This window comes from Phoenix dactylifera, unplaced genomic scaffold (genome assembly GCF_009389715.1).
Source record: "Phoenix dactylifera cultivar Barhee BC4 unplaced genomic scaffold, palm_55x_up_171113_PBpolish2nd_filt_p 000750F, whole genome shotgun sequence".
NCBI classification, from domain to species: Eukaryota; Viridiplantae; Streptophyta; class Magnoliopsida; order Arecales; family Arecaceae; genus Phoenix; species Phoenix dactylifera.
The window spans coordinates 178,465-195,892 of record NW_024068122.1 but is presented as its reverse complement, the minus strand read 5'-3'; the positions used below and the strand labels follow the sequence as shown (position 1 = coordinate 195,892).

The 17,428-nt window shown below is 42.7% G+C and overlaps 2 protein-coding genes across 6 annotated transcripts; both read left to right on the top strand.

The window, feature by feature from the left end:
• The first annotated feature begins 1,388 nt into the window (after window positions 1–1,388).
• LOC120107071 lies at window positions 1,389–4,493 on the top strand. The gene is made up of 3 exons (XM_039120224.1): window positions 1,389–1,799; window positions 1,875–2,164; window positions 4,164–4,493. Exons 1-3 carry the CDS (start codon window positions 1,508–1,510, stop codon window positions 4,218–4,220), a joined length of 639 nt encoding a protein of 212 aa, XP_038976152.1. The 5' UTR covers window positions 1,389–1,507; the 3' UTR covers window positions 4,221–4,493.
• Window positions 4,494–12,462: 7,969 nt separating this feature from the next.
• LOC120107063 (homeobox protein BEL1 homolog) lies at window positions 12,463–17,222 on the top strand. 5 transcript variants are annotated; one of them, XM_039120207.1, is made up of 6 exons: window positions 12,466–12,977; window positions 13,075–13,292; window positions 13,536–14,324; window positions 15,047–15,429; window positions 15,999–16,059; window positions 16,267–17,222. In XM_039120207.1, the coding sequence occupies exons 3-6, from the start codon at window positions 13,575–13,577 to the stop codon at window positions 16,894–16,896; spliced, it is 1,824 nt and encodes a 607-aa protein (XP_038976135.1). In that variant the 5' UTR covers window positions 12,466–12,977; window positions 13,075–13,292; window positions 13,536–13,574; the 3' UTR covers window positions 16,897–17,222. The 5 variants fall into 5 exon arrangements, with proteins under 5 accessions (XP_038976138.1, XP_038976135.1, XP_038976136.1 ...); XM_039120208.1 differs by having other exon boundaries at window positions 12,466–12,981; window positions 13,195–13,292; XM_039120205.1 differs by having other exon boundaries at window positions 12,466–12,981.
• Window positions 17,223–17,428: the final 206 nt, after the last annotated feature.

Below are 17,428 nucleotides of genomic sequence, written 5' to 3'. Positions count from 1 at the left end.
TAATTTATAAAAAGTGAAGGGATATCCATCGGAATAAATGCGTGAATTTACTTGGATAAATATTGACCGTGGGCAGCTATTTATATAGAGTTTTGCTATGCTGCTACTTTATACTATTTTATAAAAAAGTTAGAAGGCATCTTGATCGTGCAATAAAATAGAATATTTAACGTATTTTATCGTTAACATATTACCAGTAAGTTTCCAGTCGCTCCTTTTTATTATTTTTCCTGTAAAGAAAAATATTTTATTAGTTACCAGGCTCTATTTTTATTATTTTATAAAAAGAAATATTCTTTATTATATTTTATTATTTTATTATTTTTGTCTGTTTTTTCTGAATCTCCTCCAAAGGCAAGTTTTCTCTAAAAAGCGAGTTTCTTATGTAGTTTTATTTTTTTGGAGATAATTGAGTTTATCTTTGATTGCATGTTGCCGACTTGCCGCCCTCACTAACGAAGTGTGTGGTAGAGGAAAAAAAAGAAAAAGGTGGCTTTGTAGATTTGGAACAACTCTAGAGACAGTGAATTTGGTGTCAAAGAGGAAAGCAAGGGCACAAACTAGGTATTGTGGTGGCCGGCAAAGACGACAGAGATCGTGGTGCAGATGCTGGAGAGGTAAAAGGCCTTGCAGGGGTCACTAAAGGAGAAGTTAAATGGAAAGGAGGGCCTAAGGATGAGGCGCTAAGTGTCGAGGGTGGTGGTGTCATCGAAGATGAAGATGGAGTCAAGGCTGCCAAACTCCTAAGGTTCGGAATCTAGAAGTCTCCTTGACGTTGTTGTTTGTGATGATGAGGGCGAAGGGGCAGAGGATGGAGGCAATGAGAAGGAAGGCAGAGGACGAAGATGGTACATTATTAAGGTATCGTGGACTCTTGGAGAAGGAACTGTCTAAAAAGAGAAGAAGATGAAAAAAAAAAGGAGTAACAAGCTTTCAAAACATCCCTTAACTCAACTGCAATTATAAAATAAAGTATAAATTTTATTTCCAAATGCTCTTAAAATTTAATATATTTACTATACCAATCATGTATACGAAGGACGGTTGCTCGTAGATATGTCAAACCGTCGATACTAAATCGGATGGTCAGAGATACAGAGTTGAAAGGATATTAAATTTTTTTTTGAAGTACCATAGAAAATTCCATTTATATAAAGTACATTTATAGGGATAAATATATAAATTCAAGTATATATATATATTATGCGAGAAAGATAAAAAATAAAAATAGAGAAAGGGAAAGGTTTGGGGTCAGAACTAAGAAGCTTCCGCGGGCCCCGGTGGGAGAGAGCCCCCCAAGGCTGCTGCCGTACGCCAACACGGAAACGGGGCGGTTGGGGCGGTCAACTGGATTCTTATGCACGCGGCCAGCCCGCCCGGACGGCAAAAAGAAATTTCTCTGCCAAATTCCCTTCCTTTCGGTCCCTTATATGGCTGTTGTCCAATGAGCCCATAGCAACATACATCGCCGGCTAGCTGGACTCCATTGCCCCAAGCATAGTAGAGCATGACGATGATGATAGGCGTCTCATCCAAGGTGTTATGGACTCGGCGGCCATGGAGATGGGCCAAGACTCTCTTCTTCCTGCTAACCATGGTGGCCTCCCTTCTCGTTGTTTGCGCCCCTCCTCTTCTAATCGTGGTTCTCGACCTCCTGGTCCCAACTGCCCTGGTATCCACCTCTTCCGATCCGGCCTTTCCCTCTGCACCGCTCGCAGCCCAGCTGAAGGATTTCAATTTCCGGACTTCGCTGGTCGACGTGCCCATCATATCCGCAGCCAGATCCCTCCTCATCCTATGTAAGAAGGAAATCCAGTTCTAAGAGAATCGTGTCGCCGGATGAATTGGTACTCATTGGTATCGCATGGTTGCAGGTGTTTATGTGGTTTGTGGCGGACGGGGGCTGTACCTGGGGGTGGCGATGCTGTGTGGCTTTGGTTCGATGGGGTACGTGTTGGTTAAGGGTATCGGGATGTACGGGGCGGCGGCCTCCGTGCGAGGGGAAGGGAGCCAGGTGAGGGTTGACGGGATGGACGGCGCGGCGGCGATGGAGGGCTTGTTTTTGAGCTCGGCGGCGCTGGCGATGGCTCACATCCTGGTGGCCTACCGGACCGTCTGCCGGGAGAGGCGCAAGTTGCTTGTCTATAGAATTGACGTCGAAGCGGTCAGTCTCATTCTCCCCTTGTTTTTGGTAGAATAATATTTCAGCATATACAATATATTCGAAAACAAAAGTATCAGATGGAAGATTATAATTATTTTTGCTAACAATTATTGAAAATACAAACTGATGGGCGTAGGTATTTCTTTTTTGACTTTTAGTTCTTATTTTATCTAATCCAAATGCAGATAGAGGAATTCACAGAGGAAAGTAGGGTCAATGACAATATAGAAAAAAAAAGATGGCTCATATTTGGTTTTTTTTTTTTTTTTTATAACAAAGTATGGTCAATGAGAATAAGAAAAAATAACTTATATTTGATCAGAGTTTTTAGAAAAGATAGACAAAAAAAATAGTTTTTCTATGAGAACATGAATTTCATATTTTATAAAAAGGAAAATCTATGTGGAATATTGAAAAGCTCAGTTCTTACAAGTTAAAAATTGGGATAATATTTTTTTCAACAATATTCTGAAGCTTTTAGATAGAGTAAGATAATTTTATATATTTTTTCAGAAAAATAGATGCTCATCATTCTAAAATAGAAATATACAAAAATTATTATTTTTAGATATTATATATTCAGCTTTCTAAATAAAATATTTGAGTAAGAAAAAATTTTTGCCGTGAAACTCGGCAACCCCCCGGGTCTCGGTTTAGAAGTTTCTTGAAGTTCGAGTATGCAACGGTAAGAGATGGAGGCCCTTGGGCCCTACTGTAGAAAGTTTGCACTGTATGCCGGAGATTGTTCGATACTTCAAACTCAATTGACCAATAAGATTAGCTTAGTTTTGACCGAGTAACTTTGACTGATGACCCGTAAGAATATAACCAATACAAAGACGTGTGACCAACCCTCTTCTTGACACGCTGAAACATTCAAAGAGTTCGTGCTGGTCTCAGTGGGCTGGGCCCAAAACTCTCAAAGTTTTCATCACCTACACAAGTTCCCAAATCAGCCCTAGTCACGTTGAACATTCAAATATTTAGGGCTCGTTCGGCTCGCGGAAAGCATTTTTCCTTCTAGAAATATGATTCTTGGAAAACAAATTCCTATAAAGATGATGCCTAAAAAAGTACTTTTGGCATGTTTGGTTGACCATGGGAAAGTAACACATTTCCAAAGTGCTTATGTTTGGTTGGCCATCCACTTTCCTGGAAAAATTATGTATAATTCCTATTATGTCCTTAATAAAAATTAGGTCTTTAATACCTTTTTTATGCTTCTTTAATACTGAAGGGCCTTTTTGAAAAAAAGTAAAAATGGAGTGATTCTCGCTTCGAAAGTAACTTTCCCATGTTTCTCATGGGAAAGTTAATTTTCCATGAAATGTAGGAATCATATTCCCATGAAAATATAACTTTTCCGTCTCTCTCATTTGAAAACTCCAACCAAACAAGAGGCATCTCATTACTTTTCCGTTGACCACATTTTTCCTCCTTTTCCCGCGAACCAAACAAGCCCTTAGGCTTCTATAAAAACGGTTCCAATTTAGACCCCTACGGAACCCACCAAGTTGACTGAGATCCCTCAATAATTGGTACGATCACCCCAATCTAATCCTTCCAAGCGACGTACTAAAGTTAACTTTGAGCAATTTGTCTTAAATCCATCTTTCAAATATGCGAGCAGCGACTTCAAAAGATAAATAAATATCGAGCAATACTAAAATACTTGAAATGCTCATTAGATAAATATATTGTGAAAACCCGTGCGGGCGTATATTTAGTCCCGCATCAGTTATTTGTCGAGAAGATTTTGGATACTTATAAATGACTAAAAAATTTTAAAAAAAATATCTTCTTGTTAGCTTTTTTTGAGTAAGATCTTAGGTTATTACATATATAGATCACATGGCAACTACCCTTGCAACAATAACTCTCAGCTAAGGACGTTGTTCATGTGCATCTATTCTTAGCAGTCTAATTGCATTACTAAGCATCATTTTATTAAAAGAAAGGTGGTCATACCACTCTAACAATAAATTTCTATCTTGTGCAGGTGGCAACGTGCAAAAATGACTTCCCTAGCTACCATAAAATTGCACTTAGCAAGTGAAGGCAAGAAAGATTTTTTGTATCTCTAAAGGGAGCCATATCCAAGGAGCATGTAAATTGCAAGGAAGCTTTCAATGTTACATGCCAAGATTTAGTTCGATCCATGCCATTTTAAATCAAAGTGATTTTCCTATCATTTGATTTCGTCAACACAGCTATCAGCTGTAAGTAGTCAATTTTGTAGCAGTACGATAGCTGTGTACATACAAGTCTATGTTCATCTTGTATACTTGTATTTTATTTGATAACGGTGTGTGTGTATATATATTCTTTATCATTCTTTTCTTCAAACGGAATCTTATATATGGATGTTCAGATAGTAGCCTGAACCATCTCTCTAACCATGTGGCAATGGAAGAAGCAGAGCCGGACACCGACTGGGCCGGGCTGGTTCTGGATCTCTTCATTTGGTTGGACCCAATAGACTGGATCTCTTCACAGCCCAAGCCTGCGTTGAGGGTCGCGGCGGAAGGTGCATGTGACTTGCCGACGGTGATCGGGGGGCCGTGTGTTTGAGATCCATGAAATAGAGATGATTTTTTACAAAAAGATCTAAAATAATGTTGGGATGGAGTGGGCCTAATAATCTGAGCCCGGCCCAACCTGATGGGTGGGAAATGTTCAGGTTCTTCTTGTTATTTTTTGTTGTTTTGCTGCACAAATAGCCCCACTTCTTTGTTTCCAGCCTCTAGCTAGAAGTAAAGGAATTTCACGTTCCGGGAGAGGTTAATGAAGCTGAAGACCTTTCTAACTTAGCCAATGGATCCTAGCATTGGTATGAGAGTGAGAAAAAATAATCAAACATCAACAATACGCCTTATGTTTATTAAAATTTGTGGAGCATTTGTATTTTAAAACTTTGAACAAGGGGTTACGTTGCACAATTTTGTAATGCCTCAAGAGTACCTGATCATGTCATTCTGATTTGGTGGTTGCAAGTGAGATAATGTGAAATTGGTGATTGCAAACATGTGAAGTTTTCCAAAAGATAAGATCATTAGTAGTGTAATGCTATTTGGTGACTTTTTTCATAAAAAAATTGTTTTTTGATCGAATTATCGACATGCCTTTTGTTGTAGACAAAAAAAGAAAGAGTGTATAAGAACTTGAAATTGATGCTCAGCTTAAAATATAAAAATAGTCAATGACGAGAAAGATGTACCAATTTCAGTATTATGTGGTAGTATCATTAGTATTACAAGTTTTCATGGAATTCTATAAACTCGCGTTATATTAACATCGAAGGTAGTATCGGATGCAAGGTCTATCTTTTGATGGAAATGAATTCCATTTTTCTAATTAGGCTTGTCAGGTTACATTTTTGCAAGAAAAATCTAAGCCGCCTTCAGTGTTGATCGAGTAGTATCAAAAAAATTGTATACACTCAAATCCTTTGCCCTACGGCCAACTCTAAAGCTTAAACTAAGACGTAGTTAGGCCCTTAAATTTTGGGGAGGGTAAACCCATGCAAAAAAGACAAGACCTGAACATCTCTAAGTTCTTCAGTTTGTGAGCCATGTTTGCTATTTTATATTTTTCCTGCCTTGTCTTTTTTGTTTTTCTCCAAGAAATCAATTCATATCCAGATTGAGGGTTTAGCTGACCCCTTCACAATCTTCACCATTGACATCAGTACTTCACCAAAAGAACAGTCATAAAGGCTTTAATTAAAAATCACCATGGCATGCTAATTTCAAGACCTGCGCAGATTACTGTCACGACTCACAAATAATATGAATTAGTTGATATCTTTTAGAATTAACATAAGGTTAGATTTGGTCAAGTTCTAGCCAAGCCCTTCGACTGCACCCCAAATTTGATTATTATCATGCTGAAACAAGTAGACTGAAACCGGTGAACTGGGACTTCTCCTAATCGTCGTGTATATCCCTCTGCTTAAGAGGATTTGACTTCAAATCTTGGATGATGCGTTCTAAGCGTTTGGACCTAAATAGTTATATATAAGTCTCCCTTCTTTTCTATCAAAGAAAAAAAAAAAAGAATAAAAGCAAGTTTTCTTCTTCTTCTTTTTTTCAAACCAGGTTGTAAAGTGAGATTTTTTTTTTTTTTTGCTAAAAAAAAAAGGAGCAGGGGGGAGGAAGGGACAAGCCCAACCCCGCGTAGCAGCCCCCACTGGGCCCCCCACCCCGCCAGGAGAATGTTCGATGCGGGCAAACCGGGTCGTGTGTTGGGCACGCCGACCTATTTTACTTATACCCTCCCCACCCGTGAGCCGGCTTGGTTACCCGACCCGACCCTCCGTGTGAGTACGTCACACCTGGCACCACCCAGGCTATCAGCCGACCAGTAGCACTTCCAGACCCCGTGTCCAGGCGTGGAGCATTCGGTCCCCAAATTTAATCGACGCCCGCGCGTTTCAAATCTGGAACCACTTGGTTGGAAGTAAACACCCCGTTCCAACTGAGCTACCACCTTAGTGGTGGTTGTAAAGTGAGATTCACATATGGTTAAATTTCATCAATAAGAATCCATCCAATCATGGTTTGGTTGAAACAAGTAGACCCGAGCAGCTACTACTCTCTCTTTACAGGTTGGACGCCTGGTACAGAGCATAGATATTGTCAGGCCTATTTGGGTTGTTTATTGATGACTGGATTTCTGAATGCGATGATCATTGTCTCACGTGTTCACAAGTTATTAACCCATCGGGTACGGATCTATTAGACAAGTCAACCGTTAATTGATAACCATTTGATCATTCGGATTTGTCTGAATACTGTGATGTCTCATCTCAAATAAAATCAGTGAATGGGTTATCCTAATATTTCACTCACAGCAGCCCAAAGTTTTCTATTTCTTTGTGTTTTTGATAAATATGGTGAATTAAACAATACAATATAGATACATTTATGGAAATCAAAAAATAAAATATTTAAAAATTAAAGGAGAGAATTTGTCGAAGAATTCTATGCTATAATTCCAGTACGATTGAACATATAGATCGCCATCCAAGCAGTAGTACTATTAGTTTTTCTAGAGATATATGATATCTCAGTAGAGAGCGTTGCACGTATCATTCGCCAGCAATATTTTATAGAAAGGGATAGATTTTGGTATATGTTGCGGGATTTTCACCCCGGCAACAGTCCGCACACCGGCCGAGCAGGAAAAGCGACTGGGTCCCTCCCGAGGTATTGTCCGCTCTGGACCCTGCAGGCGCGGAGCTCGTACAGGGGGCTTGGGCGTCCCTCACAGTTTTGTCCCACAAAAGGGCTCTCGTGAGGAAAGGTTTTAGGCCGTAGAAAGGTCTGTGCCTTATAATGAGGAGGACTAAAACCTTTCCTCACGAGGGCCCTTTGGTGGGACAAAATCGTGAGGGACGCCCAAGCCCTCTGTACGAGCTCCGCACCTGCAGGTGGGTGCGCACCCCGTGTGAGCTTCACGCCCGCGGGGCCCAGAGCGAACAATACCTCGGAAGTGATGCAGCCGCTTTCCCTGCTCGGCCGGTGTGCGGGCTGTTGCCGGGGTGAAAATCCCGCAACAGATGGCGCTAGAAGGATAGCCCCGGCCACGCACAAACCTTCCCGCTGGGGGGCTGTGTTGTGGGATGGGGTTCCAAACTTTAGTCCCACATCGGCTAATCAGCGGAAAGGTCTGTGCCTTATAATGAGGAGGCCTAAAACATTTCCTCACGAGCGCCCTTTTGTGGGACAAAACCGTGAGGGACGCCTAAGCCCCCTATATGAGCTCCGCGCCTGCAGATGGGTGCGCACTCCGTGCGAGCTCCGCGCCTGCAGTTGGGTGCGCACTCCGTGCGAGCTCCGCGCCCGCGGGGCCCAGAGCAGTCAATACCTCGAGAGGGATGCAGCCGCTTTTCCTGCTCGGCCGGTGTGCGGGATGTTGCCGGGGTGAAAATCCCGCAATAGTATCTGCAAAGATGAATCTAAAAATCATCTACGAAGGAGGCCTCCTTTAAACAACTATTAGAAGCACTCAATTTACATGGTACGGTAGAATCAAAAACTTTGACACCTTGCGCAGCTAATGGAATTTCACCAGCACTCCTTATAGTTATCTCTCTCTCTCTCTCTCTCTCTCTCTCTCTCTCTCTTCTCTCTCTTTCAATCATTTTTCTCTTCCATCTTGTCTTTAGCTAACTTTATCGCGCACCAATCTTTCCTTTTTTTCTACTAAAATCTCCTCGCACTACAGATTTGCTTGGGTCGAATGCGGATGATACCACAAGCGGTCAACCAAAGCAGGATTATAAGAGTTTGGAATGTCGGATTCAGAGAATTCAGGAATTGTTAACCTGAAGACTGCGATCTGCACGACGCTGCCCGATTAATATATTACGTGTCGTGGCCTGATTTATGTATACAAGAAACAAGGGTGGAACGGTGGAAGCTAGCCCAATTCTCCAGCCTACGTGAAACAAGTGATCAAATGTTTCAACTTGAGCTCGACTTGCAAAATTCCCATATTATATTCTGTGACAACCAAGTTGACAATCTGACCTGAAACTGGTTCATCTGAGTGACATAAAATGGACCACAGAGAGTCCACGCACTGCACAATTTGCACCATTTTTGCATATTTGTTTGAAAATATTCTCTTTGGATTAGCAGGAATATTGAACCTTCTATCTTTAATCAGACCATACTCTTGTAATATAATAAGAAAAATGATTCTTAGGACTAACAGAAAGTAGTTCAGTAACTTCTCTTTACGTTGTTATTTGGTAAGTTCCAATTGTGATTCAGCCGAAGGATCCTGGCATTGCAGGCCTTCGAGCCAGGGGCCATCCGTGGGGCATTTAAATAAACAAACTCCTCATGAGGTTTGATTATCCAGATGAGAAAACAAAAGATTGTCAGCTTTCAGTTAAATCTGAACTGATTCCTGGCAAGGAGTAGTTCATTTTATGATATCTTACCCCTCAATGGCAGATGAAAACAGAATCATGGCAATGAATTTTAGTTTTCGTTTTTTGATAAATAAGATGTTCTACATGTCTCTAGAGTAAATAGCATTGGTAAACACAAAGTCCTGCAATTGAAGTGGATAAGCATCAGTCTCTTTAGCATAATTCTGGTGATCATATGGCAATGAACATAATTTAGTGTAAGTTTAGGATATACAATATCCTATTAACGCGAGGAGAAAGAAGTCCAAAGACAAATGAGAATTACGATTCTACTCGGCAAAGATTATTCTAATGGCTAAAACATTATAATTAGCAGTCGCAAAAGTTGAGCCTCAACCTCTGAAATCTAGAACAAGTGGATGGATTAGCTTGACTCGATCTAACCAGATCAACAAATGGAAGCAACAATTCGAAACACATCAAAATGGATAGATTTTAGTGAAATTCATCCTAGAACAAATATTATGTGACCTAACATTCTTCACCCTAGGTTCATTTACCCAGAATAGCAGAATACCTCTAATAATATCTCATGTCTTGTTGTTAGACTTAGCTTCGCTACATGGGCCAACATGAATGTGCATGGTACGCGCATCAATTAGATGCCCTCGCGACGAGAGTGGCAACCACCCCATGCACTTGGCCTGGAAAATGTGAAGATATGGAACATGAAGCATCACAAATTACCACAAATATCGAATTTGATTTACATGGTAGCATCGATGTATGTTTACAATCCTAAGACGTACGTATATGCAGTCAAACAAGAATAAAGCGCATGTTGATTGTACTATGTGGAATTATCAAATATACTTCGGACCACAACTTTTGCACTGCAGAGTGCGGTGCCATCTTCGAAAGCTGCCGTGTTATCTATCTTAGAGATGGGTGGCTCTCATGCATTGCAGTGACGGAGAAGGGTGATTCGTATCCAAAATGAATGATATGTTAGCTATTTACGGTGGTATCGTAATCACCGCAGCGGGTAGATACTGCTCATTCCTTAGTCAAGGTCGTCTCTGGTTTGGGTGAGAGCTAAAAACGTTTTGCCTTCCATCACGGGCTTCCTTGTACTTCGATTGAAAGGCTAATTAACGTCTGAAACTGGAGATGACCTTGACTCCGTTCCTTGTCGATCGACCTTGCAAGGAGGGAATCGACGTGATTCACAATTTCACAGGAAACTGAACCATTCATCAGGTTCCATGCCAGCGACACAGCGTTTGGCTTTGGGCTCGCCGGTTTGTCCGCGGGTGAACGCTGTTTGGAGTTGTTGGCGCGAGTTAAATCGCGGGGCGCCACGCGTCCCGAAAGCCGGATGGAATACCGCCCGAAGACGGAGCCGATCAGGATCGGTAACGTCAATTCATGGGCCCCACAGGTCTCTCTGGGCTCTATTGGACAGCTGTATCCAGTCAGGTGCCACACAGCCATGCAATGCTCACGTGTTCTAAGGTAGGTCCCACATTTACTACACGACAGGACAGGCAATTATGTGGAAGATTTGGCTGTCTGTTCTTAGGTACCAACAGCGGATCTACTTCCGGGCTGGGCGGGTTGGAGAGATTGGAGAATCTGGGGGAGGGAATGGGTCCGACGGTTGGCGTGTCGGCTCCACCGACACTGCATCCACCTGGTTAGGCTATTCCAACGGTCACTTGTGTGGCTGGCGTTGTTCCAGCCTCCCCAACTAATACAGAAGATGCCATCGCAGCTAGCATGATGTCCCCTTGCCCCCCTGTTTGGTATGTACTCTCCTTGCTCTAATTTTGGCACAAGCTTTTTAGTACTATTTTCTTATGCTCCTCATTAATTTGAGATCCTCCTCCTCCTGAGTTACCTCCTATACCAACCAATTGGCACCAGTTAGCACGTATTATGTCATGTTATATTATCCCAATCTCTTGGAATCACTCCTTTTCTATCGAAAACTTCTCATCTTTATGTCAAGATGTCACAAGCAATTCTTCATGAAGGATAGAGATTAAAGGACGTAATTAGGACTTTAATGGGAGAGGAAGACTAGCACGTTTCAATTTGCTTTTCTATAGAGGCATCTTTTTTCTCTCTCTCTCTCTCTCTATAGCATGTAGAAAATGCTATATAAGTAACAAACAGTAAAGCTAGCAGTATTATAGAGGCACATGTGAAATTCAGCCAACTTAAAAAGGCTCCTGACGTCCAACACCTAAACTTGATCTTCTCCTGTTCAACCAATCCACATTTCCTGATTAATCTTTTCTTGGGCAACAAAAACTCATTCACTTTCATCCTTTGTCAATCAATGACCTATTCTGCTGGCTATTTTAATCATGTAAGTGCGTGCGCGCATACACACACACACACACACACACACATATATATATATATATATATATTTCATCCTTCAAGATATTTGGGTTATATTTTTTATGCAAAAAAATGATTCATCTTCTTTCATGACTTTGAATAGTTGGATTGCATAATGGCTACTTCAAGATCTACATAGAAGGGTGAAAAAAAAAAAAAAATGAAGTGCTTTGGGATCTCTATAAGCTGCATGATGTTCTAAAAGAAGATCAATTATTCATGAGGCATGCAAAAGTTGCAACCGGAGTCCCCTGTCCCACCTAAAAAATATTATCTAATCATGATTTATATTGGGCACATCTCCCCAATTATTGTCGCTACTTTTCTGAGCCTAACCTCTTGCAAGCTTACACGACGCCAACCAAAATAATTGAAGTACTATATATGAGGCCAAGCTGATGGTGGGTGTGGGTCCGGCATAAGATAGAAAAGAGACGTGCGTGGTACGCAGCACGCATGGAGTGTAGCTCCCACAAATGCCCACCACTCATAAGCCTACACTCAGAAGAGACATGGCGACCCCATTAACAAAAGGTGGAATCCGCGGCACTTCAACGAACACAAGCTCATACATACCTCTCCCCTTTCCTTGATCCACTGCTAACCTCTTATTGCTAATGCCGTTACTAAGGCTGCATTTAGTCCAAACAAGGACGACGATTAAGATGCTACGAATACGATGACGTCCGTCGGACGAAAGCGAGCAGTGCCAATGATAGGATTAGCACCTTGGATTAAGGTAGTAAAACTATTTTATGGAAGAAAAAAAATTAAAAAAAAAAGTGGATTGGTAGGAGGTGTAGAAAGCGTGAGAGTACCACCAAGGAGTAAAATAATTTGAATAGTATAAGGGAGAAAAAGTGATGCGGTCCCAAGTTGTCTGGTCCCCATTTTAATAGGCGTTTTAATGGGAATTTGTTGGAAATGGAGGACCACTGCCCCTTGGGTGGCGCCAGCCCCTTGGGTGGCGCCAGCCCCTTTTTTTCGGAATATTTTCCAGGCGCATCTATTCCACTGTTTTATTTACTCTTACACCCTCTCTCTTCTCTCTCTATCTATATCTTCTCATCTTATTTTTACTTTCTTTCCCTAGCTTTCTTTCACTTTTCAGAGGAAGAGGTGACGCCGATCCTCAAAGACCCAGATCCATATCTGTTTTCTTCTGAACTGAGGATGCAGGACCAAACAGAAGGCCATCTGAAAAAGTAGTGGGTGGAAGCAGGGAGGAGTAGGGAAAAACCCCCACTTTGGAGCATTTGGCATCCGTGCCAGTCCGAGATCTGGCTACTCTTTCTTCCTCCGAGGAAAGGAAACAATAATTAGAGTGCTGCAGCTATTTACTCTGAGAGAGAGAGAGAGAGAGATAGAGAGAGAGAGAGAGCCAAGGCCAAGCAAAAAGAAGGAGAGAAGGGGGTCCATCTTACAGACTCAACTTGTAGGCCAGCAAGAACTACATGTCTTTGTGAGAGAGAGAGCGAGCGAAAGAAAGGTGAAGGGAAAATAAAGGCCATGCGGCGGCTGGTAGGTATGTCCAAATGAAAGGACGAGGATCCTATAAACTGCCCTGTTATACTTGCTCATGATATCCTTTTCTTTTATCTCTTTTGTTTCCTTTTAGCTTCCAATCTTCTTAAGGAGTTGTTCATGGACGGCAACAGTTTTGATGGGGGAAGAGACTGTTTGTTTACTTTTAGCCTGCCCTTGGAAGCACTAACTCTTCTAGTGGTGTGCCCTTCAGAAGGTCTTTTACTCATCGTCTTGGCAAGCCCCTGGGTTCCAGGTTTTTGATACCATCTTCTTCAGAGACGGCTCGGGCCATCTGCTCTTCCAAAACCGGTAACGGGGTTGGCCTACCTCGAGTCGTCTCTTGGACTGTAGAAACTAGATCATCTTGCATCATTTATATCTGATACTTGGAAAAATATGGCATATGAGAAGTGGTCCGTTTGTTTTCTTTTTTTTTCGTTGATCTTTTGATTGCTTGTTTTGAAGGATTTGATTTTTCTCTTCTCTTTTTAGTCGGTTTAGTCTTGGGTGTCAATGTTTGACGTTGTGATTTGATATCAATTATTGTTGTAGGTTATAAGGGAGAGTTTCTTTTAATTACTGGAGAACAAGATGGCGCATCACCCACAAGAGAAGCCAGGGACTCAAATCTCTCCAGCTTTCGGCTACATCGATTTCTCCTCCACCGGCAACTCCAATATCCAGAGCTTCGAGTCCAACCAGGAGCTGTACAGCCTCCGGGCCGGGATGGAGATGCTGGGGAGAGGCTTCATCCCCAAGGTTGGCGGCAGCTCCTCCGGCATCGGTGGAGGGTTCTGCCAATCATCCAACGAGAATCTTATGGTCTCGGCCGAGACTGCGGGGACAACGACGACGGTGAATTCGTGGCAGCATCCGAATCGGATGCTGGTTGAAGATCCCTCGCTGAGGTGTCTATTCCCGAATGTTGCGAACCAGCAGCCGATCCGGGGGCTGTCCCTGTCCCTGTGCAACCCCGAGCCCTCCGAGTCTATAGCCGGCATGGAACAGCCCATCCTTCAGCAGCACCTCCCCACCAATTCAACAGACGAATTGTTCCCAAAATCCGCAGCCTTACTTCAAGACAGGAGGTTTTTCCAGCAATCCTATCAGCAACCACGACAGCTAAAGAGCTCCAAGTTCTTGATTCCAGCACAAGAACTACTCAACGAGTTCTGTAGTCTAGGTGGGGCAGGCAACTCCTCGAAGCAAAAGTCCTATAAAGCAAACCAATGGGAGGAAGGAGGGTCTTCTTCCAACTCTTCACGTAATCAATCCCTCTACTCTTCTGACGTTCTTGAGCTGCAAAAGAGGAAGGCTAAGCTTTTGTCAATGCTAGAAGAGGTGAGCTACTTAGTCTTCGCTTAGCTCTTCCACCTTGGTTAATAACACTAGAAACTACAATACTGAACAGCACACCCTCCTCTATATTGTTATTACTCCTAGGAGTAAAGGCAGTAAGATAAGTGGATACATGATTGATTAGAGGAAAACAGAAGACCATACCTTGGTGAGTCCGAGAGAGATAGGGAGTGGCCAGACGCATTACCCGGGGTAGGAGTCGATTCGTTCGGAAACTAATTGAATCCGGGTTCAATTATGTGGGACTGGCGAGATACCATTAATGCTGTACTGCGTCAGGGCAGGGACAGATTGATATTTCGGGGCATTCCATTTACTTTTGGAAACCTCTTTTCTTTTCTCTTAGTCGTCTAAGTAGCCCTACCAGCACCTCCAACCTCTCCATTGAATGGAACCCACCAGATCTATTATTTTTTACCATCGAATTCATTTATTTACTAGTTTCATGTTACAATTTGCGATAATTTACTGACAAAATCCGGGGTGTACTCCAAAAGCATTCGAGTGCGAAACATTTGATGACAAAGCTCCATTGTACAAAACAAAAAGTTGCAGTACGTCATAGGGCCTAATTCCATGGTTCCCATACAGACTCTAGAAGAAGCTCCACACTGTTATTTCTTCCTCTTCTTGTTTGACACACTAATATTAACATCAAAGCAGTATTGTTCCTTTTTTTTCTCCTTTTGTTTTCACTGCATCAGGTGGATATGAGGTACAAGAAATACTGTGAGCAAATGAGGGCTGTTGTCTCGTCATTTGAGGCGGTGGCCGGGGAAGGGGCAGCTTCGGTTTACTCGATGCTGGCATCCAAGGCCATGTCGAAGCACTTCCGATGTCTCAAGGATGGGATAGTGGGTCAGATCCGGGCGATAAAGAAGGCTATGGGAGAGAAGGACCCGGTCGCACCAGGGACGATCAGAGGTGAGACCCCAAGGCTCAAGCTGATCGATCAGTGCCTCCGACAGCAGAAAGCATTTCAACAGGCCGGAACGATGGAGAGCTGTCCATGGCGGCCCCAGCGGGGCCTCCCGGAGTGCTCCGTGTCGATCCTTCGAGCATGGCTCTTCGAGCATTTTCTTCACCCGTAAATCTCTCTCTTCTCTGATACACACACAAGTAATACAAAAGAGGAACGTACGTAGCTGTCCACTGCTTGTATTCGTTAATCACTTTACTACTTTAAAAAATTCACACGTTCTGGAAAGACATGGGAAATCACATATCTTCTCCCAAGAGCATAATGATATTAAGCTATCGACTACATGAACCATGGAATAGTCCCAGTACAGATGCTCCCTTTTTTTTAGAAAAAAAAGAATCAAGTGCTGATGTTTTAGGGCAATATAGTTGTCGATATAAGCTCCATAGTGAATTATCACAGTTTTGATATAAGATATTTATCTCAATGCATGCATTACCTAGCTTCTATCTTTTAGCTTATTACAGCAGGTGTCAGGTCATATTTCTATTTATTGATTGATGATTCATCAAACATTACTTTATGGATTAAAATTTCTCGTCCACATTCCTTGTTTTATATCGAAAGCAAAAAATAAAGACGTCGTCGGCGAGGAGAAACAAAAACCTAGCTATCAGTTGCCTCAGCTTCTAACTAATATCGACCTTGGGCTTATAAATTACACTTGACTACAGGTACCCCAGCGACGTTGATAAGCATATATTAGCTCGGCAAACTGGACTCTCCAGAAGCCAGGTACGTCAACATCTCTCGCCCGTCCTTTTTGCTGATTAATCTATCCTCCAACCTTGAATCCCACCATCTTTTCTTTATTTGTTATTCCATATGTTGACACATGTGTGATAGCCGCGTGTCTTCTGGTTCCCCATTCATCCAAGATCCAATACTGTCGAAGAATTTCTGAAATAAATATGTGAAACGGCTGCTTGGTTTCCGCTACAGGTTTCTAACTGGTTCATAAACGCAAGGGTTAGGCTATGGAAACCAATGGTGGAAGAAATGTACTCGGAAGAAATAAAGGAGCAGGACAAACAGACCTCCCAAGAGGAGAACAACGGTCACAACAACTGCCGGCCTGGAGAGCTACAGTCAAAACGAAACCCTAACCCTAATTCTAGCTCCCTGCAGCTGCATGCGGAGGACCAAAAGCCCACACCTGGGGAGCTCCTCAACTGCTCAGACTCCCTCTCCTCCATCGTCAACAGCAGCCACCACTGTACCAACGGAAGGGATCCCACAGACGGCAAGAGTTCCTTCCACGACCCTCGGCAACACCACCCGGTCCCCAGGGCCGAGAACTTTGGTGTGATGGACTTGGACTTCACTTCCTATGGTGAGTGCAGCAACCAGAACTTTGGAGACGGTGTCTCGCTAACTCTGGGTTTGCAGCAGCACAATGAAGGGGCCATGAGCCTGTCGTTCTCGCCGGCCTCTCAGCACTCTCTCTTCTTCTCCAGAGCGCAGATGGAGGACTGCCAACCGGGTCAGTTCTCTATATTAGACGGGGAGGCTCAGAACCTTCCCTACAGAAACCTGATGGGAGCTCAGCTGCTGCATGACTTGGCTGGGTAGAAAAAAAGGTGAGGGGGGAGGTCTCCTTGTGGAGGTTAAGGACAGGGACATGGTAACGGAAGTGGGGATATGGTATACTGGGTTCGTTGGTATATTATTTTGGGCAGGTTGGATAAAATAGGTAGATGTGTACTATAACGTAAGTTTTGGCCCTCAGTAGAAGGTGGCATATGGACAAATAGACAATGTTATGGCATTAATAGAGCAGAAACGCTGTCATTATTTGGTGCAGGAAAATACATATACGATTTTGTGGAGTCCTTAGATGCAGACAGTTCTTCCAGTGCTGCAGTACATGGAATAACTTCCTCAGCTTGTCGGGTAAATCCACCTCCTTTCTCCTTTCCCCCCTCCCCCCTCCCCCGAATCCTTCCTTGTCCCCTCAAATCATGGAAGGGGAAGGACAGGCTAGGGCAATGAATTGTTTTTTAAAGATGCTAAATTTTTATATGAACCCTCTATTAGATTTTACAAATCTTATTGACAAGACTAATAATGTTCGTGGATGGTGTTAGGATAGTCCAATGAATTA

Coding starts and splice junctions, on each gene's coding strand:
- LOC120107071 (XM_039120224.1), top strand. CDS start 1,508: ATGACGATGATGATAGGCGTCTCATCCAAGGTGTTATGGACTCGGCGG. Junction 1,800..1,874: donor CAGATCCCTCCTCATCCTAT/GTAAGAAGGAAA, acceptor GCATGGTTGCAG/GTGTTTATGTGGTTTGTGGC. Junction 2,165..4,163: donor ATAGAATTGACGTCGAAGCG/GTCAGTCTCATT, acceptor TATCTTGTGCAG/GTGGCAACGTGCAAAAATGA.
- LOC120107063 (XM_039120210.1), top strand. CDS start 13,575: ATGGCGCATCACCCACAAGAGAAGCCAGGGACTCAAATCTCTCCAGCT. Junction 15,430..15,998: donor TTCGAGCATTTTCTTCACCC/GTAAATCTCTCT, acceptor ACTTGACTACAG/GTACCCCAGCGACGTTGATA. Junction 16,060..16,266: donor CTGGACTCTCCAGAAGCCAG/GTACGTCAACAT, acceptor TTTCCGCTACAG/GTTTCTAACTGGTTCATAAA.